This window comes from Schistocerca piceifrons, chromosome 4 (genome assembly GCF_021461385.2).
Source record: "Schistocerca piceifrons isolate TAMUIC-IGC-003096 chromosome 4, iqSchPice1.1, whole genome shotgun sequence".
NCBI lineage: Eukaryota > Metazoa > Arthropoda > Insecta > Orthoptera > Acrididae > Schistocerca > Schistocerca piceifrons.
In genome coordinates, this window is record NC_060141.1 from 23,458,568 (window position 1) to 23,485,326 (window position 26,759).

General features: G+C 43.0%; 1 protein-coding gene across 1 annotated transcript in view; it reads left to right on the top strand.

The window, feature by feature from the left end:
• LOC124795560 (probable cytochrome P450 4aa1) overlaps positions 1–26,759 on the top strand; it is a 306,399-nt gene that overhangs the window by 154,279 nt on the left and 125,361 nt on the right. The window contains exon 3 of the mRNA XM_047259633.1: positions 9,823–9,979. Within this exon, the coding sequence (XP_047115589.1) occupies positions 9,823–9,979 (157 nt within the window). The remainder of the gene's footprint in view (positions 1–9,822; positions 9,980–26,759) is intronic.

Below are 26,759 nucleotides of genomic sequence, written 5' to 3' on the forward strand. Positions count from 1 at the left end.
TTAAGTCCCAGAGAACTTCCACAAAAGCTCCAGCGCTTTTAACTCTAGAGTGTGAGTGACCGCGAAGTGAGAGGGCTTACGCTGTGAGAAAGTGATGAATAAGAACTTATAATTACGCAAGAAACAAGTTTCCCGAAGGTCTATCTCTTTGCTAAGATCATTTCTTTACGCAAGAAACCAGTTTCCGGAAGGTCCAATTGCCCCATAAGGTGCTTAAGACAGCCAACGATAAAACCTTGGAAATTACCAACTGACAAATTCACCTCATTAATGCGTTTATAAGGACGGTAAACAGTTTCTTATATAGATTATTGATACATAGGAACTCCAAGAAATTAGAAAATTTCAGAGTGGTTTCAGAGAGAACAGGTCAATAGTTGTTTAGACCTACCAGTTCCTCAAGATGGAGACAGTTCGTATCAAAAGGTAGCTGCTGTCTGGTAGACGCTGCAGATGCCTTCAGTAGCTTGTGATCACATGCAGCTTTTTTAAGCCTGAAAAATCAGCTTCCTAAATGTGTCTGCGAAAATCCGTTTGTGTATTGTCCGCCATTCTTACATGATAGTGGAGAGTGCTAAACTGAAGTCTTGGTCTGTACTTATCAATACATTTCACACTCCTCCTTTTGGCAAACTTCACCTTAAACTTTACGATCGTCATATCAGTGCACTCTGATGCATTGTAATATATCATCAATAAACTGCAACCTACACTACAATATAAATGCCTACATTTACGCAATCGGTTTCATGATATGTTTTCAGGTGTACACGCACTACTCCATTACACCCTCGCCGAAACACAAAATAAGAAAATGTCTCTGCGCAAAGATCTAACAATGTAGAGCGCATAGACTTGAAAATAGAATAAACACATAATGTAACCGATTGTGTTAGTTACCTTCATTGTGGCAAATGTGTTGTGGTGTACCGATAACGTGATAAGCTGTTGCCGCGCTTGCTGCATCCTGACTAACACGAAAATACTCTCAGGGAACACCTGATGAAGGCCTCGAGTTATGACGTCCATGTACCGACTTGGGAAGACGCGAACCATCGGCAGAATATGCGATCTAAGCGAGATGACAAGAAAATAGTAGTCGAACGTCGTCAACAAACTAAATCATTTCAGTGAAAAATAAGAGTCTGATCACATCAGTAAAATACTTTCATCTTGGCATACTAAGAGTGTAACTTGTTAACAAGCTTGTTTCGACTGTTTTGTTTTCACCAACAATGAATATCAATACCAGGTCTTATCAAAAATTTGAAACGAGAGCTTCGAAGTGTTCGACATGTCTGCCGCGTGCAGTACACTCTTGGTAAAAACAAAACGTGACACCCCATAAAGAAGTAACGTGGAACACCACACATTGACTAAAATAAGAGAGTAGCTGTGCAAGATAAGCGATACCAGGTAGACGTGTTTCTACATCTCAAAGATGACTTATATCCAAATTTCGCGCTAGTAGCACCACTATGATGTTGCAAATCAGGTTCGCTTTAAATACGCGCTGTAACGATCATGAGAGTTAAGTTACCTTCGAGATTGGACGTGGTGTGTTGACGTTGGTCAAGAATTGTTTTAAGTCCACAAAGACTCTGGTATCAACACATCATACTGCGTATGCTGCATCAGTTCTAGCAGCACTTGAAACCAAAGTGACGTAACGATCTATTTCAAATGGATTACATCAAGAACAGCTCCGAGCCAGACAGCCTGCAGTATGCATTCCACTGACCCCGAACCACCGCCTATTCCTACTTCAGTGGTGTCAAGTGAAAGCTCATTGGAGGGCGGTGTGCAGGTTTGTTGTTTTTTCTAATGAAATCTTGTCCTGCCTCGGTGCCAGTGACGGCCGTGTGTTGGTTAGAAAGAGGCCAGGTGAGTGGCTGCAACCAACGACTCTGCATGCTGGACACACTGGACCTACACCTGGAGTTATGGTCTGGAGTGCGACTTCATATAACGGCCGGACCAAAAATCTGGTGATTTTATCTGTTGTGCTGCCTTTCATGAGCAGCATTCCAGGGCCTGTTTTCCGAAAGTTTAACGCTCGCTCACATACTGCTGTTGGAACCGACCATGTTCTACAGAACGTCGACTTTTTACGTTGGCCTTCTCGACCACCTGATCTGTCCCCACTCGAGCGCGTATGGGACATCATTAGAGCAACTTCCTGGCAGATTAAAACTGTGTGCCCGACCGAGACTCGAACTCGGGACCTTTACCTTTCGCGGGCAAGTGCTCTACCAACTGAGCACTTGCCCGCGAAAGGCAAAGGTCCCGAGTTCGAGTCTCGGTCGGGCACACAGTTTTAATCTGCCAGGAAGTTTCATATCAGCGCACACTCCGCTGCAGAGTGAAAATCTCATCATTAGGGCAGTTTTAACAGCCGCTGTACTGACGGACCAAGTGCAACGGGCAGGGACTTCGAGCCCACAAACTGACATGCAGCACCATTCTACAGTATGGTGCTTACACCGGTTACTAATTTACCAGCATTTTATTTTCGAATGGCTTTTCTCGGGCTTGTGATACTACAACGTCAGTCACTTAAATACGTTATCTAGACGTATTCCCGTAATTCATTACTCTACAAGAATTATTTCTTGGTTTTGGGATTTTTCTTTCCATCAGTGTATTTGTATGGGTCACTGATGGAGGATATTGGTAAAGGCAATGTTTCTAAGTGCCGATCTTTGCAGTTAGTAGTGTGCGCCGTCAGAACGATTTATATAATTTCCTTAAAGAGTCATCTGTCCTTATCATGAATGCGTTGAAATATAAAACTTTCTTGATATGCCAGGAGACTATCGAAGAACACAATTTGTCTGTAGTTAATTGCACTTCTGTCTTGTTCGCAGTGTGGACCTTTGGGAGACATTATGGTCTCCCGAGGGACAGCTAAGTCAACACGTTGGCGTCATGTTTGAACTGAGATGCAGTTCCCAGAATGAAATTTTCACTCTGCAGCGGAGCGTGCGCTGATTTTGAAACTTCCTGGCGGTTGCTGTCGCCGTCGTCATGGCACTGCCGGCAACGGCGTAGATTCAGCCTGGATGGCTGCGCCAGCTAAACTGCTGGCTGTACAACGACTGTGGTGTCGGTTAGAGAGCAACGTTGTTCAGAGAATGTCAGCCAGGACCAAGAGGAGCCGTTGATTGAGAGCCGCCCACGAGAAAGGGAGCAGCTGTTCTCAAGAAAATGCAGCCCGCTTGTGCTCGGCGACGATGGCATATCCGGTCTTGCCGTCAGTCGGGTCCCTACGCGCATTGGAGAGGGAGTGCAGCATCGACCGGGGTGGACCACGCGGCGTCAGGAGAGCCAGGACGTCACGACCCACGAGGCCACAGCGTACAGTGGTTGAATACACAACGCATTTGTTAAGGGAGCACTGGATACACCCAGAACATGGGACAGCCCAGTCCGTAGCCGATGTTGCTGCACCAGTTACGCGAGCTGTTGCAGCGCCTGTTACACGCAGACCTGTCCCGCGCAATTTGTTCTCTAGCGCGTTCGTCATCTCCTTCGGTAATCACGAGCACCGCACGTGCCCCCCACAGCCCGTGGGACGTCACTGAATGGGGTCTGTTATTTGTCTGCATTACGAGCAGGATCAGTTGGCCTGCCGAGCGCCCATTTATTCAAATAAGTTAGAAGCGCAAAGAAGAAAACTTTTTCAAATTTGCTGCTATAATTTGAGTGCAGGGGTTTAAAAACCAAATTTGTAATAGTGAATTATATGTAAAATTGATTTTGCGCTTGAAAGAATATCAGCAGGTTTTGTTTTCTAAGATGTTGAAAATGTTAGGAGATAATGGTGTGAGCTGAAGGTCGCAACTGAATTTAAAGTAACAGTAGTATTGTCATTTTCAACATGAAAAGCAGGACAAATAAAGTAAGAACAATTAAATAAGTGGTTCTCTAAGTAGCAAGAAACATGTATTGGCTCTCGCCACTTATAATGAAAGAAAATACTCTGCAGAAATTAAACTTGCAGCGACTCATAAATGATCATCATGAACATAAAGGGAAAAAATTTTGGCTGTCTTTTTCATACAGCTAGTGTACATCTGATCTGTGTTTTGGCTTGTAGGGGTAAAACTGTCCACACATCTTGAACGTTGCCACGGTCGTGTTGCCTCTGGTAAGCCCCAGTTGCCTTGCGACCTTGAAATAAGTTATCCAATTTAACGACGACTCCATACCATGCTATAGCCTGGCGTTTCTCACATTAGCAAATCATTGGCAGAGGAAAAACAACCGGTAAGTGTCGTAAAAAGTCCCTGTACTGGGGTCGGGTCAAACCTCAGACGTACCCACATTCTTTGCCTTCCCTTTCTGCAGAATCGAACACTGCCGGTAAAACTCGACCGTTCCTCTCGTCCACTCCTCGGAGCTTTCCAAGCTCGCAGTTGAGTATCACACTCTGCGGCCAGAATCGACGCTCTCTCTGGAATGCGTAGAGCGCGAGGCGAATTACGCGACGTACTTCTCCGTCAGGATTTAATCGGATACGTTTGCTGGTGGACCTATATTAATTTGCTTACTGGTATAAATGTAAAATCACTGTAATTAAGGGTGGCCAGTCTAGATTCGAACCACGAGACGCGGTTAAACTTCTCACGGCTCCAAAGTCATAAATTAAAAGCACTTAGCTATCTGAATACTCTTAGGAAAGATCCCAAGATTCGACCATTGTACTGACGTGTGTCCGCTGCTAAGAGACTCGCTTTCAGCATCTCCGGCAAATACTCGCCACGACATCAAAACAGGAACACAGTTCTTAAATCCACAAGGAAACAGTCGCGCAAAAGCGTGATACTCAAATTTTTATGGAACCAAATGAAATTCACCGGTATCAGTTAACCCCGGCCAAGAACGAAACTTTTATTCAGCACCACCTAGAGGTAACTAATGAGTATGACCTTCAGACACACTTTTCATATTTTCGATCTCACCAGAGAGAAAGACAGGAGCCAGTCTGACTTACCTGCTGTGAGACATCAGGGAAGTCATTAGTCGCACCATGATGCTGAAGTAACTTCTCATTTCGTTTCTGTCTACGTGGTGGGTACTACAAGGCTGCTGAAAATAAGTGGCCAAAGAGGTTTTTTGTCAAAATACCAGTTTCAAGTGACTCTATTGAGCTGTGAAAGCATTTACATGTTGTTCTTTATGTCAGTAAAATCCAAATGCAAAGTTTTGTTAACATTAATCATCACAATCCTAAAAGCTTAGGGCAAGACTAATGACGACGTATGTCAGCAAAGTAGGCTGCCCTGACACACGAAGCGTAACGTGCCACTCTTTGACGTTGAAGGTAGTAGCAAGCCAAAGATTATACAGGGTGATTCAAAAAGAATACCACAACTTTAGGAATTTAAAACTCTGCAACGACAAAAGGCAGAGCTAAGCACTATCTGTCGGCGAATTAAGGGAGCTATAAAGTTTCATTTAGTTGTACATTTGTTCGCTTGAGGCGCTGTTGACTAGGCGTCAGCGTCAGTTGATGCTAAGATGGCGACCGCTCAACAGAAAGCTTTTTGTGTTATTGAGTACGGCAGAAGTGAATCGACGACAGTTGTTCAGCGTGCATTTCGAACGAAGTATGGTGTTAAACCTCCTGATAGGTGGAGTATTAAACGTTGGTATCAACAGTTTACAGAGAATGGGTGTTTGTGCAAAGGGAAAAGTTCTGGACGGCCGAGAACGAGTGATGAAAATGTAGCACGAATCCAGCAAGCATTTGTTCGCAGCCCAGGAAAATCGACTCGCAGAGCTAGCAGAGAGCTGCAAATTCCACAATCAACTGTATGGAGAGGCACGTTGGCACTTATCTGTCCGTAACTACCTGAACGCCAACTACCCGAGGCGATGGATCGGCCGCCAGGCAGCCCGTGACAGAGCACTTCATCACTGGCCTCCAAGAAGCCCTGATCTTACCCCCTGCGATTTTTTTTAATGGGGGTATGTTAAGGATATGGTATTTCGGCCACCTCTCCCAGCCACCATTGATGATTTGAAACGAGAAATAACAGCAGCTATCCAAACTGTTACGCCTGATATGATACAGAGAGTGTGGAACGAGTTGGAGTATCGGGTTGATATTGCTCGAGTGTCTGGAGGGGGGCCATATTGAACATCTCTGAATTTGTTTTTGAGTGAAAAAAACCTTTTTAAATACTCTTTGTAATAATGTATAACAGAAGGTTATATTATGTTTCTTTCATTAAATACACATTTTTAAAGTTGTGGTATTTTTTTTGAATCACCCTGTATTTCCATATAGTTTAATATGTCGAAAATCGACATGTATAGAGTTCTTCAATTCAGTATTCATCATCATTTGGCCTCTGCAATGAAAGTAGTGTGCAAATTTTAAGATACGTTGAAAGTAAGAGTGAGATGACTAATGTCAACAAAACTGTGCATTTTACTGATATGAAGAAGCACTTGCGAATATTGTCAGCTCAGTACAGTCATTTGATAATACCAATATCATTATCATTTTCAGCAAAAATGCTGTACCCATCATCTACACAGAACTGAAACGAGAACTTTAGCAATATGATGGGGCTAATGACTTCCCTGATGTCTGACAGGGTGGCTCCTGTCTTTCTCTCTGGTGACACCGAAAATCTCAGAAGTGTGTTTGAAGGTCAGATTCAGTAATCCTTACTAATAAAGTACTAGGACAGATACAGACACACTGATGCAGTTCTCTAATGATGTGTATAACTACAGTCCGATCCACGAACGGTGGCGGTTCGCGCATATCGAGGGGATTGCATTATTGCCGATTCCAAGCGACAGTTGCGGCACGCGCATGCGCCTTACTTGCGCTTGAAGAACGCAAATATCCCCCAAATAATGTCTGTCGCTCGCTTATGTAGAATTTATCATTTACCACCACCAAAGCGATGACGAATCGCAACAAATGGAATAGAAACTCAGTAAACAAGTCGCTATGATTACATTCAATGCCCGCATTAGCTACGGCATTCACAGAAGAAATGTTTAAGCGCTCATTGGCTGTCTGAGTATGCGTGACGTACGCGCGCAGAACAAGCCTGAAGTCGACCGCCATCGTTCGTGACCCCCATTATAGTAGGATATACTAGAGGTATTGGTTGAACTATTGTTCGGCGTTAACGTTTCTTATTTTGACATCTGAATGTTGATTTCAAGAAAAAATATAACCGGCTGCTACTGTAATTCGTCTGCAAGAAAGGCTACCGCAGCAGTTTAACGTCTTGAAAGGTACGTGCTAAGGTCTGACAGGGTAGATCCAGAAAATAAAGTCGGTAGTTGCCAACCGGAAGGTGGAATAAGTATAATATCTTTGAGTAGGAGGATCTTTGGTGGTTAAGAGAGCCGGACGTGCGCAGTAAGAAACTCTGGAGTAGAGTTGGGCAACACGATTCTTTTTCCCGATTCGATTCCTACGATTCAATCTCACATTGCGAATCGATTCCTACGATTCGTTCACGATTCATTCTAGTCTGCGATGGCACGATTCTTACGAAATGCAAAAAGTTCTACATCTTACTCACAGATGGCAGGACATGTCTGAAATTGTCAATGGGGTTAGAATCGAACTGTGTCATGATATGGCAGAAATAGTTTATTTATGAGTAAACATGCATATGACGTTACAAGTGTGATTCTCGATTTATACGTGTAATGCCTAATTGATGAAAGGTCACGTTTGATTTGATTGCATCTATTGTTTTATTTCAGTATGCCAGGACAGAGGAGTCGATTTGTGCTTAAGGTGGTGTAAAATTACGTGGTATGCCAGTTTCGTTGTGTGGCTTGAACGTATTTAACTACAGACGTCTGTTTCATAGTAACAAAATCTAGCAGTGAGGCAGACGTGGTTTGGCTCATATCATCCTATGTTTTTCTGTGCTAAGATGTCTTTCCAAGTCCACATCACCCTTGTAATTCATAACGCAGCTGACAGCCCTCCCACACAGCAAATTTAGCTTAACTTTCATTTCTTCTAAATACAAAGCATAGGTATTTTGCTTTTAATTTGTCTGAGAACTTGCCGCTGTCACTATTATTTGCGAGAGAAGATGTACTTCTAAACAGTAGGATTCAATCGTATACAGCGACATTACTTCAGTAAAAATTAATGTGAATCTGAACACGATAACATTCGAAAACTCGAACTTGAAATTATTAGTTAAAAAGCTTTTGTTTAAAGACGGTATTACTTCGTTTGTTCGTTCCGAGCTTCCTTTGTTCACACGCATCCTCCATCTGACTGCCATCTGGCGGTCGTAATCATTCGGCATAAACTCGGCGTGATTCGGAAGTTGCCTTCGAAGCATAGCGTACTAAGAATCGATGAATCGTTGGAACTTGGAATCGTCACGACTCGGAATCACGCAATCGTTCTTACGATTCTTTTGAACGACGATTCATCCGTATCACGATTCGATTCTTACGATTCTTTATTTAGAGTCGTTCAAATGAACGACTCATTCACGAATCGCCACAACTCTACTCTGGAGTCGCAGCCAGGTGCTCGGAGGAAGCAGACGTGTGCGGACGGCTTTAAGGTAGGAGTCGCGCCCTGTGCGCAGTTACCCTAAGCAACTTCAGCACGTAAATGAGAGAAGATATACCGGGTGATCAAAAAGTCAGTATAAATTTGAAAAACTTAATAAACCACGGAATAACGTAGATAGAGAGGTAAAAATTGACACACATGCTTGGAATGGCACGGGGTTTTATTAGAAGCACCCCATATTGCTAGACGCGTGGAAGATCTCTTGCGCGCGTCGTTTGGTGATGATCGTGTGCTCAGCCGCCACTTTCGCCATGCTTGGCCTCCCAGGTCCCCAGACCTCAGTTCGTGCGATTATTGGCTTTGGGATTACCTGAAGTCGCAAGTGTGTCGTGATCGACCGACATCTCTAGGGATGCTGAAAGACAACATCCGACGCCAATGCCTCACCATAACTCCGGACATGCTTTACAGTGCTGTTTACAACATTATACCTCGACTACAGCTATTGTTGAGGAATGATAGTGGACATATTGAGCATTTCCTGTAAAGAACATCATATTTGCTTTGTCTTACTTTGTTACGCTAATTATTGCTATTCTGATCAGATGAAGCGCCATCTGTCGGACATTTTTTGAACTTTTGTATTTTTTTGGTTCTAATAAAACGCATGTCATTCCAAGCATGTGTGTCAATTTGTACCTCTCTATCTACATTGTTCCGTGATTTATTCGGTTTTCAAATTTATACTGACTTTCTGATCACCCGGTATAATGATTCCAAAATGGTTTTTGTTAGATAATGTTCAGAGTTACGATTTGTATGTCGAAAGTTTGACACAGTAAAGGGTTTGTAAATTATTTTGTAAGAGTGCTTCGTGCTACAAATATGTTGGAAATGGATGTTTACTTAACGAAATTATTATCTTGACTTGAATAATGCCAGTCGTGCAATGGCATAAAATTTGTTATTTGAAATAACTTTGCTCTGATAACTTTAGTTATACCAAAATCGATTTCAAACCATGAACTGCACATATATATTGCATAGAGGTCTCATTTTTTTACGCTCTTTCATTGGTGGGTTACTTTACTTCTCATTTTCATATTTCAATACAAGCAAAGGATCTGGACTATGGTTCAGGCTGTTAGATTCAAACACAGTGTTGATTTCAATATGTATATTGTAACGCCCACAAAGTCGATAGACGGTCCCTGTCGCCTCCGACACAGCACATGAACGTCACAATGACGTCACGCCTGACTCGCCAGCGGCCTAACCAGAGCATCTGCCGGCAGGTGGCCGTGGCGTGGGACGCGGCGCTGTGCCTGGCGCTGCTGGCGGCCGTCGCCTGGCTGTCGACGTGGGCGCGCCTCGTGTGGATCGCCGCCCGCCTGCCGGGGCCGCCCGCGCTGCCCTTCCTGGGCAACGCGCTGCTGCTCACCCAGCACGAAGGTCAGCCGCCGCGCCCTCACACCAGCTCACTCGCCGTCCTCCTCCTCAACCAAGTCTTTCCCCTTAGAATTCTTCCCGTCATCTCCTTATGGAACCTCCAGCACTCATCTTTCCTGCTGGATTATGCAGGGTGTTACAAAAAGGTACGGCCGAACTTTCAGGAAACATTCCTCACACACAAATAAAGAAAATATGTTATGTGGACATGTGTCCGGAAACGCTTAATTTCCATTTTAGGGCTCATTCTATTACTTCTCTTCAAATCACATTAATAATCGAATGGAAACACACAGAAACAGAACGTACCAGCGTGACTTCAAAAACTTTGTTACAGGAAATGTTTAAAATGTCCTCCGTCGCATGGAGAATGCCGTATTGTATCACAGCCGTCCACAATACGAGCACGAAGACTCTCTACATTTGGTACCGGGGTTGCGTAGATAAGAGCTTTCACCCTCCGTCGCATGGAACCCCGGATGCGCTGATGCAGCCCTGGAGAATGGCGTATTGTATCACAGCCGTCCACAATACGAGCAAGAAGAGTCTGTACATTTGGTACCGGGGTTGCGTAGACAAGAGCTTTCAAATGTCCCCATAAATGAAAGTCAAGAGGGTTGAGGTCAGGAGAGCGTGGAGGCCATGGAATTGGTCCGCCTCTAGCAATCCATCGTTCACCGAATCTGTTGTTGAGAAGCGTACGAGCACTTCGACTGAAATGTGCGGGAGCTCCATCGTGCATGAACCACATGTTGTGTCGCACTTGTAAAGGCACGTGTTCTAGCAGCACAGGTAGAGTATCCCGTATGAAATCATGATAACGTGCTCCATTGGGCGTAGGTGGAAGAACATGGGGCCCAATCGAGACATCACCAACAATGCCTGCCCAAACGTTTACAGAAAATCTGTGTTGATGACGTGACTGCACAATTGTGTGCGGATTCTCGTCAGCCCACGCTTGTTGATTGTGAAAATTTACAATTTGATCACGTTGGAATGAAGCCTCATCCGTAAAGAGAACATTTGAACTGAAATGAGGATTGGCGCATTGTTGGGTGAACCATTCGCAGAAGTGTATCCGTGGAGGCCGATCAGCTGCTGATAGTAGCTGCACACGCTGTACATGGTACGGAAACAACTGGTTCTCCCATAGTACTCACCATACAGTGACGTGGTCAACGTTACCTTGTACAGCAGCAACTTCTCTGACGCTGACATTAGGGTTATCGTCAACTGCACGAAGAATTGCCTCGTCCATTGCAGGTGTCCTCGTCGTTCTAGGTCTTCCCCAGTCGCGAGTCATAGGCTGGAATGTTCCGTGCTCCTTAAGACGCCGATCAGTTGCTTCGAACGTCTTCCTGTCGGGACACGTTCGTTCTGGAAATCTGTCTCGATACAAACGTACCGCGCCACGGCTATTGCCCCGTGCTAATCCATACATCAAATGGGCATCTGCCAACTCCGCATTTGTAAACATTGCACTGACTGCAAAACCACGCTCCTGATGAACACTAACCTGTTGATGCTACGTACTGACGTGTAGAGCAATGAGTCGCATGTCAACACAAGCACCGAAGTGAACATTACCTTCCTTCAATTGGGCCAACTGGCGGTGAATCGAGGAAGTACAGTACATACTGACAAAACTAAAATGAGCTCTAACATGGAAATTAAGCGTTTCCGGACACATGTCCACATAACATCTTTTCTTTATTTGTGTGTGAGGAATATTTCCTGAAAGTTTGGTCGTACCTTTTTGTAACACCGGTGATGGCGACAGTCTTGAATGACCTGTGTTTTCTCTTTATTTCATCTTAACATTAAAGAGCATCATACTTTTGGGCGTAGGGTAATTCTGAAGCATCTTAAAATAGGTTACAGTGATTACGTAGAGCAGAGAAAGCATGGTGGTACTGCGTGAAACACAGAGCCATTGCGATGGAAAAACTGTAATTTACTTTCGTTTGTGAGAGTCATATACGTAAAGATCTTAACTCGGATTGTAACTACAGGCTCTCAACATTTCGACCACAGCATATAAAAATGAGTGGTGCCCCACTGACGTAACCCCGCAAAGACAAAAAGTGCGCCACAAGTTGCGTAACACACTAAGTAGTGGCTTGCAGAGAGTGGTGGATGTAAAAGGAAAGACTACGAAGATCTCAGACAGAGAGCCTGCTTGGCGCCCTCTTTCACCGCTTTTTCTACCCAGTTGCCCCCAATTAATATTATTCATATCACTGTTGCATTTTCGACGCGCAATATTGTGCTTACACTGCATAAAACTGAAAAGTTTCATTATTTCACTTGTTGCACTCAACTATCTGCATTAAGTCTCTACAAAGGTCTGCAACTAGTGCAGTTTGTGTATTGTTTTTCCTCTTATTTAGGAAAGGCAGCTGAATGTTTCATGTGTGAAATTGTAAAACTGCGGACAACAATAATGGACGCATTTGCCTCAGTCTGTTGCGTGTCACATGGAGTTTCCACAATACACAATATCAGCGGTCAGTTTTTGAATAACTGTTAATCCTCAATTTATGGCATAATGGAAAAGTTTACGTTTGATAAAATAACAATCAAAATGCCCCTAAAATAATTCCTGCAGTTAATTGCATGCACGGTGCTTGCGGACAGTTAGAGAGATGTAAGCTCTCCTAAAGCGCAGTAAACAGCTCTTTTCGTTCTAGCCGGTGCACAGGTTTATAAGGCCAAATGATGGTGACTGCTAAAAGCTGAGTTTCATCACAATCCGTGTTGTGCGACCACTGGTGTGCAGCTTAGCAACACGCACGTCTTGCAACACGGTTGTCAAGCACTTGTGATGAGACTGACAAAGCTTGAGGACGCTGTTGAGAACAAAGGGAAAAGAGCTGTTTGGCAGTTGAACAACAGTTCGTAATAACCTACAATTTTATACTCTGACATACAAACTTCATTTCAACGGGAAATCTGTAGAACCTGTGAATGAAGATACTAAAAATTTACACTGTTGAGATGTAATCTGTGCCTTCGCTGTGAGATGAAAATGAGTAGGTAATACATTGTAGCGTTTCCAGACGAAACAGTCCTGTCATTTTGAATGTCTGTCCACCTTCAAAACGGCAAACAGTACCAAGGATAAGACGAGTGTAAGCCGCAACCGTTCCTTAACCCGACATTCGCTTCATTATAACTGCACCTCGTAACAATTGACAAAGTCCTGCGACTCCATCGTACAGGATATGAGAAATCTGTCATTAGCAAGAACTTTAGGGTGACAAAGGAAATACCCATAAATAGCTGCCAAGTCCTCGATGAGGGCTGGTGATACACGACACCAAAATTTCACGCAAAACTAACGACACTTCTACAGATTAGAAGATGATTCTTGAGCTTTGATCTGGAACTCGATGGCATCACACATTTTTAAAAACAATTCAAAAGCCAAGATCGCATAAAAAATCCTTCATTTAAGACAACCGGTTTCAACGGTTTTTGCTGTCATCTTCAGGCCTTTAACACCTTTTTGTTGTTGCTGAACCTTACGCACAAGACGTGCCTGAGATTCAGCGTAAAATGAACATGTTTTATAACAAAAAAATGTTAAAGACCTGAAGAGGACAGCAAAGACCGTTGAAACCCGTTGTGTTAAATAAAGGAATTTTTTATGCGATCTTGGCTTTTGAATGGCTTTTAACAATTACAGCAGTTCGCCCTTCAATACACAAAAAAAAGAGAAAATTCAGGCATCACACATGTAACAGATAGAGCTGAAATTACGCAAATTAGAGAGAGAGGTTGATATAATCATCACGTTCCTCAAAGAGCTGCATCATTCGGGACTTGCGGCGTAGCTTGTTGTTGCAGCAATTTGAGATTCACGATATGAGGCTGTAAACCCTCTTGGACTAGTATATTTTTCAGCTCTGGGGAGACATATGGCGTTGCTCCGTCACCACTCGTGAGAAGATTAATAAATAAAAAAGTTAGGGTACGATTGTTAAACAACACAACTTTAAGTGAAATGGCAACGGGATGGTTGATGCCTATCGATCATAGCATGAATACCTGCCACTCTGTCACTCCTTCCTGGAATTCTACAGACAGGTTATGGTCTTCTTGAGCATTCAGCATCGTAGCTTGCAGCTTACAGCATGTATTTCAATAGTGGCTTGTATTGATCTCTTAGGGACTGCGAGAAAGGCTACAGACCAACAGAATTGCTGCGATTGAATCCAGAACCCGTATATTGACCTCTGACATATGCGTACTGTCGAGGGAGCTCTCACAATGCGGGAAAGGCCATGAATTCGCAATTCTGTAATACTACTGGCACAAGGGAGCTATCCACGGGAAAAGAATATATAAAACACACAAGAAAACGCTGGTGGGAGCTCGTTCCAGCTCCTAGGGAAAATTACTAGACGTATCGAGAGAGAGCAATTCGGAAGGAAATAAGCAAACAGTTAATGAGCAACACAGACTAAAATGAGAGTGCGTTGCTTACCACAGAAGCTTCGGCGAGCGCGTGTTGCTATACCAGTAGCAGAAATAGCTTGCCTCTTCTAGAGATGCATCGTATCCCTATTTTGAGTTTCTCGTACGTGTTTGATTTCAAGGTGATGAATTGTAGCACATATTGCAACTAAAATGGCACCAGACTTGCACGACAATCTTCTCGATGTACAGAAACCAACTGACTGTGATTAGATACAGCGATCTGATATGGACAAAGACATTTATATCTTTGCTTTCATGCAGAGATTGTATCTGTTGACTTATTGTAAACTCCTCGGAACATAAGTTCTGTAACCATAGAGTGTTATAACGGAATCACCATCTGCCACTGACACCACGAAATTGAAATTAATGCCGAAACCCGGGACTTTTCCGCGATTTCTGCTGTGACAACTTTTGAGTGCACTTCACGAAGCAATATCAGGAGGGCTCACTGCAGTGATATGTCACGCTAGGCAACAAGCTCTCTCGATGACGAACGACTTCACAGACAGCCAAGTCTAATTGCATATTCACGCCACATTTTCTGCAGTTTCCACTTGTACACGCAGTTGAATTTATTAAGTGCACTGTATTCCCAGTGAAGCTGTTCTGTCGACGCTTTAATGGATTATCGGACTCAGATCCTTTTACTTCGAGTATCAATTGTTTACGACTGTTGCTGCCATCTGTTAGCTGTTTGTTAAACTACGTCCTATCTTGCCTCACTCAGACAACTGCAAATCGCCTCACGGCGTCTGAGCAGAAAACGCCGATTGCCATAATCAGTTACTGCACCTGATTATGGTACGGGCGAGAGAATGAGCTAATATTCAACGCATTTTGAACGAGGTACGCTACTTTAATGACGCAGTCCCCACTGAAAATTAGTAATATTCCAAAGACCGACTGCAGGAATTAATGACATAACCCATAATCTTCTCGAGATTACGGTGCTGACGCGTTCAAATGTGACTGATATACAGACACAGCGAGGTGATCTCTTTACGCACATCATGGGAAATATGAGTAGAAGGGAAACTGATGAAGTCTATGTCCCACCCATAATCAATGATAAAAAAAACCTGTCTACAAAACTCGAGACTCCTTAAAGGACCTACACCACTGTCTTATGCTGTGTTATATTTCAAAGAACAATGTCGAAAGCGCTGCTCCCGAAGGCCCAAGTGACACCATGTTTTACCTCCCGCATCGGACAGTAAAGAAGCAGAAACCAGCTAAAAGATCAACCCGCCCTCTCTGAACGAGTTACAAGAGGGACCAGATCTTTTGACAATGCTTGCTGTTTTATTATAGTTCACATTATATACAGCGGCTGTTACTGGCGATATTACGCAAGCATTTCTGTAACTCATCTTACACGAAGGCGATAGGGATTTGGCAATATTTTTACGGCACAATGGTTTTGAAGATAGTCAGTGGAACTACCATTCCACGAACGAAGTAACGACTTATTGTTTCCGTTCAGCTTGACATGTAGTCCATTCTTGCTTTCGGCAACACTGAAGGAACACGCTTCTAGAATCACATCTACTAGCCAACAATGTTTCAGTGCTTTACTTCGCGTTTGGCGTTGGGCCCACGAGAAATACGGGCGCCTCACCAAACTTGTGACGTCACACTAGTCGCCTTCTCCGCCATACATCGCGAACGATCGGCTCCGTGCAGGGCTAATGAGAAATTTGATGTCAGTGAAAAGGTACCCACTAGAGGTCTAATCTTGGCCGTGTGTTATCGAGAGCTTGCATGTATTTAAACGCGCTGTTAAGAATTATTAAACTAGTCTGAAATAGTTACTGGCTACCAGCCGACGCTGGCCGCTCCTGTAGTGTCAAGTGTCGTGACGCACGCCGCAGGAGCCGTATATTTCGTTGGCGACGGTTTGACGCACGTAGCGACAATGAAACTGTCCGCTTCGTTTTATGACCTAATGGTCCTCATGAAATTATTACGCTTTCATTGGCGAAATGATTCATATCCTGCACTGCAATGAGGAAGGTTGAGCCAGGTGGTGAACCAAAGCTTCATTTAAAGTCATAAGCATTTTGCTATACACAATCTGTTTCTTGTGATGCTGCAGACCCACGTCTAAACACACTTTAGACTCCATAAATTTTCATGCGGTTTCGGCAATGCTTTTTGCCCTCCATGCAACAGCCTATACTGTAAATGTCGAAGAGAAACAGCAAGAAAGTGGAAGAGGAAGGACACGTCATCACGAAGGAAGACAGGTCCATGGAGCGACGCTGAACATACGAAACAAATTTTTAAGCCAACAGTTATATTGCCAGAATGTCCTGTCTGGTGGACAGTGATGCGTTGCCGAATTTCGTTTGTTCTGCCACAAATACATAAGACAGAGCATGTGTGCCTTTTAACTAACTTTCACACGGAAACTGCAAAATGTAGTAGGACCAAAGTAAAGTTAGTGATGGCTTGATTGGATTCGTGCCGCCACATATAAAAAGTAGAAATCTGAGTTTCGCATGGTTAACCTCCAGAAAAACGCGATGAAATATGCGTTTTATTTCACCCGAAAACCCTGTGGATTTGTTGGTGAGTTATGGTGACGTTGAGATTTGCGCTGAATATTTGCTAACAAATGGCTGAAGAAATAAGCTGTCACAGTACTTACGTAACAAAAGGTCCAGTTCGTGTTTCGACTCGCCGTCAGTCTGCCGACAGTGTTACTGTGTCAAGGCCACTCCTCGTAGCCTCTGTATTCGAACTCGATCGCAACCCAGCAAACCAGTTACGGCAACAGGTTTCCCAAGATCAGAAGACGACTCATATGGGTAACAAGAATAAACTTCCGCGAATGCTTTAATTTACGAGGAAGCGGTGAAAAAATACACTTGTGCTCATAAATTAAGGATAATTGCAGAATGTGGTGTCACAAAACGTGGCACTACACAAAACTGGCGCTAATAGCATAGGCACATAGGCAACACACGCGACACAGATCTGTAAGTCCACGGTATTGGTGATAAGTTGAGAAAAAAGTCCCGAAACACATGTGCTAAAAAACGCCACTGTTTCCTGCGCATGTACCCCGACATCAATATTGGATATGATCACCATGCACACATACACAGGCCGCACAATGGGTTGGCATACTCTCGGTCAGGTGGTCGAGCAGCTGCTGGGGTATAGTCTCCCATTCTTGCACCAGTGCCTGTCGGAGCTCCTGAAGTGTCGTAGGGGTTTGAAGATGTGCAGCGATACGTCGATCGAGATCATCCCAGACGTGCTCGATGGGGCTTAGGTCTGGAGAACAGGCAGGCCACTCCAGTCGCCTGATATCTTCTGTTTCAATGTACTCCTCCACGATGGTAGCTCAGTGGGGCCGTGCGTTATCATCTATCAGGAGGAAGGTAGGACACACTGCACCCCTGAAAAGGCGGACATAACTGGCGCAAAATGACGTCCCGATACACCTGACCTGTTACAGTTCCTCTGTCAAAGACATGCAGGGGTGTACGTGCACCATTCATAATCCCACCCCACACCATCAAACCACGAGCTCCATACAGGTTCCTTTCAAGGACGTTAACGGGTTGATATCTGGTTCTTGGTTCAAGCCAGATGAAAACCCGGTGAGAATCACTGTTGAGACTATACGTGGACTCGTCCGTGAACATAACCTGGGACCACTGTTCCAATGACCATGTACTGTGTTATTGACACAGGCTTTACGGTTCTCCTGTGGCGAGGGGTCAGTGGAATGCACGTTGCAGTTCTCCGGGGGAATAAACCATGTCTGTTTAGTCGTCTGTAGACTGTGTGTATGGAGACAACTGTTCCAGGGGCTGCGGTAAGTCCCGAGCAAGGCTACCTGTAGTACCCTGTGGCTGTCAGCTGGCACTGTTGGCGGGATATGGGTCTTCTTATGGTGTTGTACACTGTGGACGTCCCGTAGTGTAGCACCTGGACACGTTTCCCGTCTGCTGGAATCGTTGCCATAATTTTGAGATCACACTTTGTGGCACACGGAGGGCCCGTGCTACGACCTGCTGTGTTTGACCAGCCTCCAGTCGCCCTAGTATTCTGCCCCTCATAACGTCATCAATATGTGTTATTTGAGCCATTTTCAACACACAGTCACCATTAGCACGTCTGAAAACGTCTGTACACTTACTCGCTGCACCGTACTCTAACATGCACCAAACACACCTCTGCGTATGTGGACCGCTGCCAGCGTCACCGTGCGACGACCGCAGGTCAAATGCACCGCATGGTCATACCCCAGGTGGTTTAAACCGGCAAACCGCACAGCAGAGCGTTGTTTCACCATGTATCAGCATTATCCTTAATTTATGAGCATGAGAGTAGTTTTCCAAAACGATCTTCCCCACCACTGTCGTGAAGAACTACTGTAAACTGCGTTTTACTCCCATTAATCACATCCGAAGCACACTAAACATGAGCTGTAAAAGAATGAATTACCAGCTACCAGTTTCGCAAGCAAAAAACTGCATTACCTTGTATCATGACAGTCATTGTTCGGGTTCTCAGAGTGACTCCTCTGCATGGCTCTTTGTTTGGTGGACAAACAGTAGGTACTCACAAGGCTGGTTCTCAGTGCTTTCACAGCACTACACGAGTAAAAAAATAAAAAAAAGGAAAAATTAGGATTAGCGCACTGAAAGCTCCATATAAACTTAATTATGTATGTCGACAGGTCATCTGTTCCTTGAATCGAGAAGCTCCACCATTTCTGCGTGTTCAAATGGTTCAAATGGCTCTGAGCACTATGGGACTTAACATCTGAGGTCATCAGTCCCCTAGAACTTAGAACTACTTAAACCTAACTAACCTAAGGACATCACACACATCCATGCCCGAAGCAGGATTCGAACCTGCGACCGTAGCGGTCACGCGGTTCCAAACTGAAGCGCCTAGAACCGCACGGCCACTCCGGCCGGCTTCTGCGTGTTATCGACACATACTGGTGAGATATCCGTCCCAGGGATTCCAAGATGTCCGAGAATGTTTTAATTTCACTACTAAAGATGGGATATAAAGTCATGCAGGAGGCAGGCGGCCATTTTTATAATAATCAGTAGTTCCACAATCAGGCTAACTGGGTCGCAATGGTAAAAGTCAAAACATCAGGCAAGAAATAACTTTATTACTCATATGATGCGTTTCGGAATTTATCCATCATCAGATATACAGGAACGATTAATGCTCGTAGATACGGTGTTTCAAACTGTGTGTGAGACGAACATTCGCATACTAGTCTGATGCTGTATAAATTTCGAAACCCGTCATATGAGCAATACAGTTATTCCTTGTCTGATTGACTTACACCATTGCGACCCACTCAGCCTGAATGCAGAACTACTGATTGTTTTAATTTCAAGTCGGATGACAAATGATAAAAGAAACATCTTTTTCGTGTGATACAGCTCCAAATTAACAATTTCCGGATTTTTTTCCCTTACATGTACTGTAAAACCTTACTTTTTGCCAAATTTCATCATTACTGATCAACGGAAAGTACCCTATAGGTTTTGATGCGCGAGCATCAAAATATGTGATCTAAATGGCAGTAGTTTTTCGTTGCATTGACTTATGAGCTTACATTTACTACACCGCCAAGGGTATATAGACCTTAGTATGTGACATGAATTTCAACTTGGGACGTCTACTCTTCTTTCAACTTAATACGTCTACCCGTATTAACAGACGGACGAAAAGACAGAGACTCAGATAAAAAATGACAGGTGTTTTTTTCATGTGATATAATTGCTAATTTACATTGTTTATACTGTTAAACCTTTCTTTTCGCCAAATTTCATGAGTCTAGACCTACAGGAAGTAACCTATAGGCTTCCATGAGCGAGACTGAGAGTGTCAAAGTATGTGAAATAAATTACCGTGTCTTTTGATTGCACTGACGTAGAAGCATCAATTTTTACACCCCCACGGGACCAGAGTCCTCAGTTTGTGACATAAATTTCTACTCGTACCTGAGAGAAAGGGTTTTTAACACTCGGACCGACAGACAGACAGATAGATAGACGAACAACAAAGCCGTCCTATGAAAGTTCTGTTTTTCCCAATTAAGGCATGAAAACCTAAAAAAAGCCGAAACTGTAATGTTGTGTTGTTTAATACAAGAACTATAATGTATAAGTAATTGCAACATTTTGTGAGATGTAATTAGGAAAAAAAGAACAGGAGCAGCAGAACATTAGCAAATTATCGCGTGTTTATATTGTGGGCAGGCAACGTCCAAATTGAGTGAACGACGATTTAATGTTCATTTTTTATTGTTTATTACTCCTCTTGTTTATGGCTGATCACCCCGAAGCTTCTAGTTCATAGAAAATGCAAGCACTTTCTCAGATGAGAATTCTGTATTCTCTCAGGCAATCACGCATTTACAACGCGGAACGTTGTTCGCAAGTTCGTCAGAGGTTCCCGTTTTATTCGTAGAGTCGTAGGTAACTACGTGAATGGCTTAAACACATGTTCGGTTAAGTCCCATTGCAGATGCCTTCTAATTTTGGATTTTTCCGACACTGATTCATTGTTTTCGAAGTAACTGCAAATGTACACAATTTTACCTTCTTTTAGCAAGAGCTTACACAAATTTTTTTCGCCATGAACGTTCGATTTATCATGTATGATTTGATCAGCCCTCATTATTTCCGTCTCACAATCACGGTTTTGAGCTGTTGCATTGTGATCTGTGTGTTAGCGAGTAACTAGGAACCGTCCCAAAACACTTGAGGGGAGGCTGTGCTAGTCACTTTGCGTTGACACCGTTGGTAGTTCATACCGCGATGGTTACCTCATCAGCATCTGCATCTATACACATAATCCGCAGGCCACTGTATGGTGCACGGCGGAGGGTACCTTCTGCCACTCTATCCACTTTGCTAAATACGATCCATAATGCGCACAGTTCGATCAATTTTTAACAGGTTGTTTCCTCTTCCAGCGAACGAGAAGTTGTACACATGAGATTATAATAAGAGATGATGAAGCATTTAAGTACACATTGTGCAAATACCGCCATCTCCGTTTTTGTAATCCAGCTATTGGATAATCTGGTGGGCCCGAAATGGAAGGTCATATTCCAGAGTAAACCAACAACAAATTCCGTGTTTCGCGATATTCAGCTCTAAATTTCAAGAACAGAAAAAAGAAATCTGTGGACATATTGAGGGTAGTAAATGATCTTATTTTTAACGTTCTTTATAGACTTTTCAGACAAAACACACACATTACAGGACTGACAAAATTTTCGTCATTATGAGGAGGTGCAGTAAAAATTGAACAACGTCACTGTGTCATTGTAGATGTCGCCTGTACAACAGTCTTGATTCAGTCATCTAGGGAAAATGTTATGTGCTATTAAGAGACAATGCATTGAACAATATAACACCATTTCGGGGAATCTCATTCATCTCCTGCCAATATACCTTCACTGGAATTTCCACCTATCTGTGGAGCACTTGACAGTAAAGAGAGAGAATAAAGCACAGCATTGAGTCAAGGTCTTTCTTCTTTGCTCTCGTAAGTTGTCGTCCTCTACCACACTTGAAGGTCAGGCCAGTATCGTGAAGTTCGCTGGCCGATCTGTAACCTGTTTAGAAAAGCTCGCTGTATAGTATTCCACATCGTCACTTTGAGTGTATTCTGACTGCATCACAATGGGCTCTCTTTGTTTATTCTGAAGTATGTTATGTTCATCCAAACTGCCATTAGTCCACAAACGTTTTCGTTATTTATCAAAACTAATGTTGAAAGTGTCAGAGCTGAGGAAATCGCAACCACATAGAGCTTTTACTTCTTGACTCTTTGATTGCCTTTCATGTCCATGCACTTCACCTTCATAATGTCACTGGATTTTGCAAAAGATGAAATTTTTCTTTACGTAAACCTACAGCATACATGTTTACCACTTGTACGAGCTTTTACTTCTTGACTCTTTGATTGCCTTTCATGTCCATGCACTTCACCTTCATAATGTCACTGGATTTTGCAAAAGATGAAATTTTTCTTTACGTAAACCTACAGCATACATGTTTACCACTTGTACCTTCACGAATCCAACATAGCAAGCCAAAAAAGGTAACTAAATCTTGACAACAGATGTAGATTTGAGAAGTTGATCCTAAGTAAATTTCATATGCTAAGGCGAACCAACTATATTCTTGAAGTGTACAACGTTCGACGGCTGTAATAATAGATAAAAAAACACATCTCTATCGATAGTTAAGTGTATTCCCTGACACAATTCACACATTACTTCCTAGATGGCAGCACAACACATCCTCATGTAGTTAGTTCACTTCCTCGTATAACTACAGACTCACACAATACTGTACACGACAAGAGAATAATTGACACCTTCTTTAACCAAGTTTATGTAGTTTAGAAAGCAAAACGTACCATCAACACTTGACTGTCACCAGAATGACACGTATTTGTCACTGGAACCACACATTGCGCCGTCATGACTATCATTTGACTCACTTGAACTTTCGTCTACACGAGTACGATGGTCCGCCATCTTGTCAGTAGATTTAATTCAGTTTCGCGCCGGAGATATGACATATGCCAGAAGTACCAATGTGAAAAATATATTTCACTGTCAGACCATAGTCTTGGTTCATGAATATTTGTGATATTCTACATTATTTGCCATTATAAACTCAAAACGTCCAAATTTGTAGTTGGTCCCACTGGCATAAGACGTAATAGCCTAATAGCCTCTGTGGCTGACTCTTTGTTGCTGCAGTTTGGTTGTTGCCTTGACGCTGTACGAAAAGAAACCATAACTCAGGAAATGGCGAGCTTTGGACGTTTAACTTTATACCAACATGTGGTATGGTGTACCGTCTTTTTTCCGATATATTGATACTTACAAGGGAACCTCCCCATCGCACCCCCCTCAGATTTAGTTATAAGTTGGCACAGTGGATAGGCCTTGAAAAACTGAACACAGATCAATCGAGAAAACAGGAAGAAGTTGTATGGAACTGTGAAAAAATAAGCAAAATATACAAACTCAGTAGTCCATGGGCAAGATATGCAACATCAAGGACACATTGAGCTCAGAAACGGCGTGGTCCCGTGGTAACGTGAGCAGCTGCGGAACGAGAGGTCCTTAGTTCAAATCTTCCATCCAGTGAAAAGTTTACTTTTTTTATTTTCGCAAAGTTATGATCTGTCCGTTCGTTCATTGACGTTTCTGTTCGCTGTAATAAGTTAAGTGTGTGTGTTTTGCGACCGCACCGCGAAACCGCGCGATTAGTAGACGAAAGGACGTGCCTCTCCAACGGGAACCGAACACATTTGATCGCAAGGTCATAGGTCAACCGATTCCTCCACTGGAAAACACGTCTGATATATTCTATACGACATTGGTGACGGCATGTGCGTCACAAGACAGGAATATGTTGTCGACCCACCTAACATGTACACTTGGCGAATGGGTAAAAAGATTCTTCTACCTTGCCCGATTTAGGTTTTCTTGTGGATGTGATAATCACTCCCAAAAAAGTGATGAAAACATAATAGTTTGTCAGATAATAATTGTCTGAAAATAAAAGATATAATTTTTCACCCGAGGGAAGACTCGAACCGAGGACCCGTCGTTCCGGAGCTGCTCATGCTAACCTCGGGACCACGGCGCTCCTGATGTCATATTATCCTTAATGTTGCTTATCTTGCCATGGACTACTCAGTTTGTATATTTTACTTATTTTTTTCATAGTTCCACACAACTTCTTCCTGTTTTCTCGATTGATCTGTGTTCAGTTTTTCAGGGCCTATCCACTGTGCCAACTTATAACTAAATCTGAGGGGGGTGCGATGGGGAGGTTCCCTTGTTAGATATTCCTACAAGGCGTTTGCATGTGCAGACCGAAGCTGCAGTCACATGGTTCGGGGCCAGTTTACGAGTTGGAAGTGTAGTAAAACTGCGCTGTGAGGCATCTATAGTTGACGTTGAATCTCTCGGAGCCCAAGTTCACTGGCATCTACAAACAAACCACGACCAGGACAAAGAACCTTCATTTACTAAATGATTTCTTTGCCAATAGTAAAATATCACCGAGAAATGGTGGGAGTTCTGGAAGAAGTAAAAAGAGAATCTTGGACCCCAGCCAAAAAGTAGCTCGAATGACAATTAGGTGACAAGACAGAAAACTTTGCTGGTTCGTCTGAGATTCCTGTTTTATTTGTAAAAGCATAGGTAACTACACGAATGACTTGAATACATGATTGGCGAAATGCCGTTTTAGACGCCTCCTAATTTAGGATTTTTCTGATAATTTTTCATTTTTTAGAAAATAGTTTCAAATGTCCATAATTGCTTCATTACATTAAAAAATAAAAAAAACTTTAAAAGTTTACGTATTCCTTTCGGACTATGCGTAATTCCGTTATGATGTTACAAACTTTCAAGGATGATGGAGAAGTGTAAATGCATCAATCTGAGCTAAGTGACTCTGGTCCGGAAACGACCGAGTCGAAAGTTCTAAACGAGAATCGGTCTGGTACGTTTGACAGTGAAATATATCAACCGGTTCTGTTGTTGCTGACATTATGTGGCAGGCAACGTTCAGAGATCGCAGTGTGGACAAAACAAGGAAAATATCTCCAGTAAATATGGGCTCTAAAATGCATACCTGAGGAGATATGAGCAAAAATATGAGCACCTGCTCATATTCGCCACTATGAAACAAACAGGATCTCTTCTACTGAGCAAGTGCCCATAGGTCTTAAGTTGCGCATTTTAGAGTCCATAATGTAGATGACACAATACTTTACAACTTGTTGTGCTAAGCATGGAAAAATAAATAAATGGATCAGTTTTTCATTATTTAAATAATAATCCTCTAAAGTCAGAAGAAATGCCAGTTAAGATATTATTTTAAATTTTTTAAGCAACCTTCAGTATGTCGACAGTTAAAACTGAAGTCGACAATTTTGATCCATTTTGTAACTTATAACCGCAGATGAAGGGGGGGTAATGCACGAAAATGATTCGGTAAATTAATTACAATAAATTAAGGAGATAAAATACAAGCAACTTTTGTCAATACTTGTCCATCACTTACAATGAAGGTGCACCGCCTCCACCCAAGCTTCATAATTTTACATTATTTTAGCGATGTACTTGCGTCGTCGGTGTTCCTACACCAACCCTAATCTCTGTGTGGTGCAAGCAAACATATTCGAACTTCGACTGCCGTTGCTCGTTGAGAGCAGATGGTCCTGAACAGCACACAGCTCGCAAGTTGTGCGTCAGGTTAACGAGTGGTCTCTTGCACTGCGGCTGGAGTTCTTGCCGCTACAACTACGCTGGCCAGCGGTTTGCCCTTGAAACACTCTTGTGTGCCTCCGACGATGCGTCGGTACTGAAGTGCGCCGAGAAATCGCGATTTGCTCATCGTATGCGCGACCGCCACCCATGCAGTCAGAACTGGAAGTGGCCACTCCACTGCTACGAAGCACATTCAGCTGTAGCGCTACAAATGAGCGGTACCTTTTCAACACATTATAGCTATCGGCAGCGCAGTAGTTCATCAGAGCCTGTCGCTATTTTTTTTTAAACGGTAAGTCACGTAACATACAATTATTAAGTTATACAATGAAATGTCTTAATTTTTTCCATTATTCTATGCCTATTGAAACCACTCGTTTTCCAAACTGTTTAAAATATTCACATTTTTTTTAAAATCAATGTGTCACTTTTTCATTTAATGCAACTCTATAAAATTAAGAATGTAAAACTGGTAGAAGCCTAACTCTGGGAAGATCAATTTCGATTCCGGATAAATGTAGGATCACGTGATGCGACGGTGATACTACGACTTATCTTAGAATGTAGGTTAAGGTAAATCAAACCTCCGTTTATAGCACTTGTCGACTTAGAGAAAGATTTTGAGAATGTTGACTGGAATACTCTGAAACTCTGAAGGCAGCAGAGGTAAAATACAGGGTGCGCAAGGCTACTTGTAACTTGTACAGTAACCAGACGGCTGTTATAAATGTCCGCAGCCTATCCCCAATGTTATTCAATATCTACGTTGACCCTCCAGTGAAAGAAATCAAAGGAAACTTTGGAAAATGAATTAAAGTTCATGAAGGACAAAAAAAACTTTGATGTTTGACGATGACATTGTAATTCTGTCACAAATAGCGAAGGACTTGAGGAGCAGTTGCACGTAATGGACGATGTCTTGAAAGGAAGACATGAGATGAACATCAGCAACACGAAAAACAAAAGGATAATGGAACGTAATCGAATTAAATC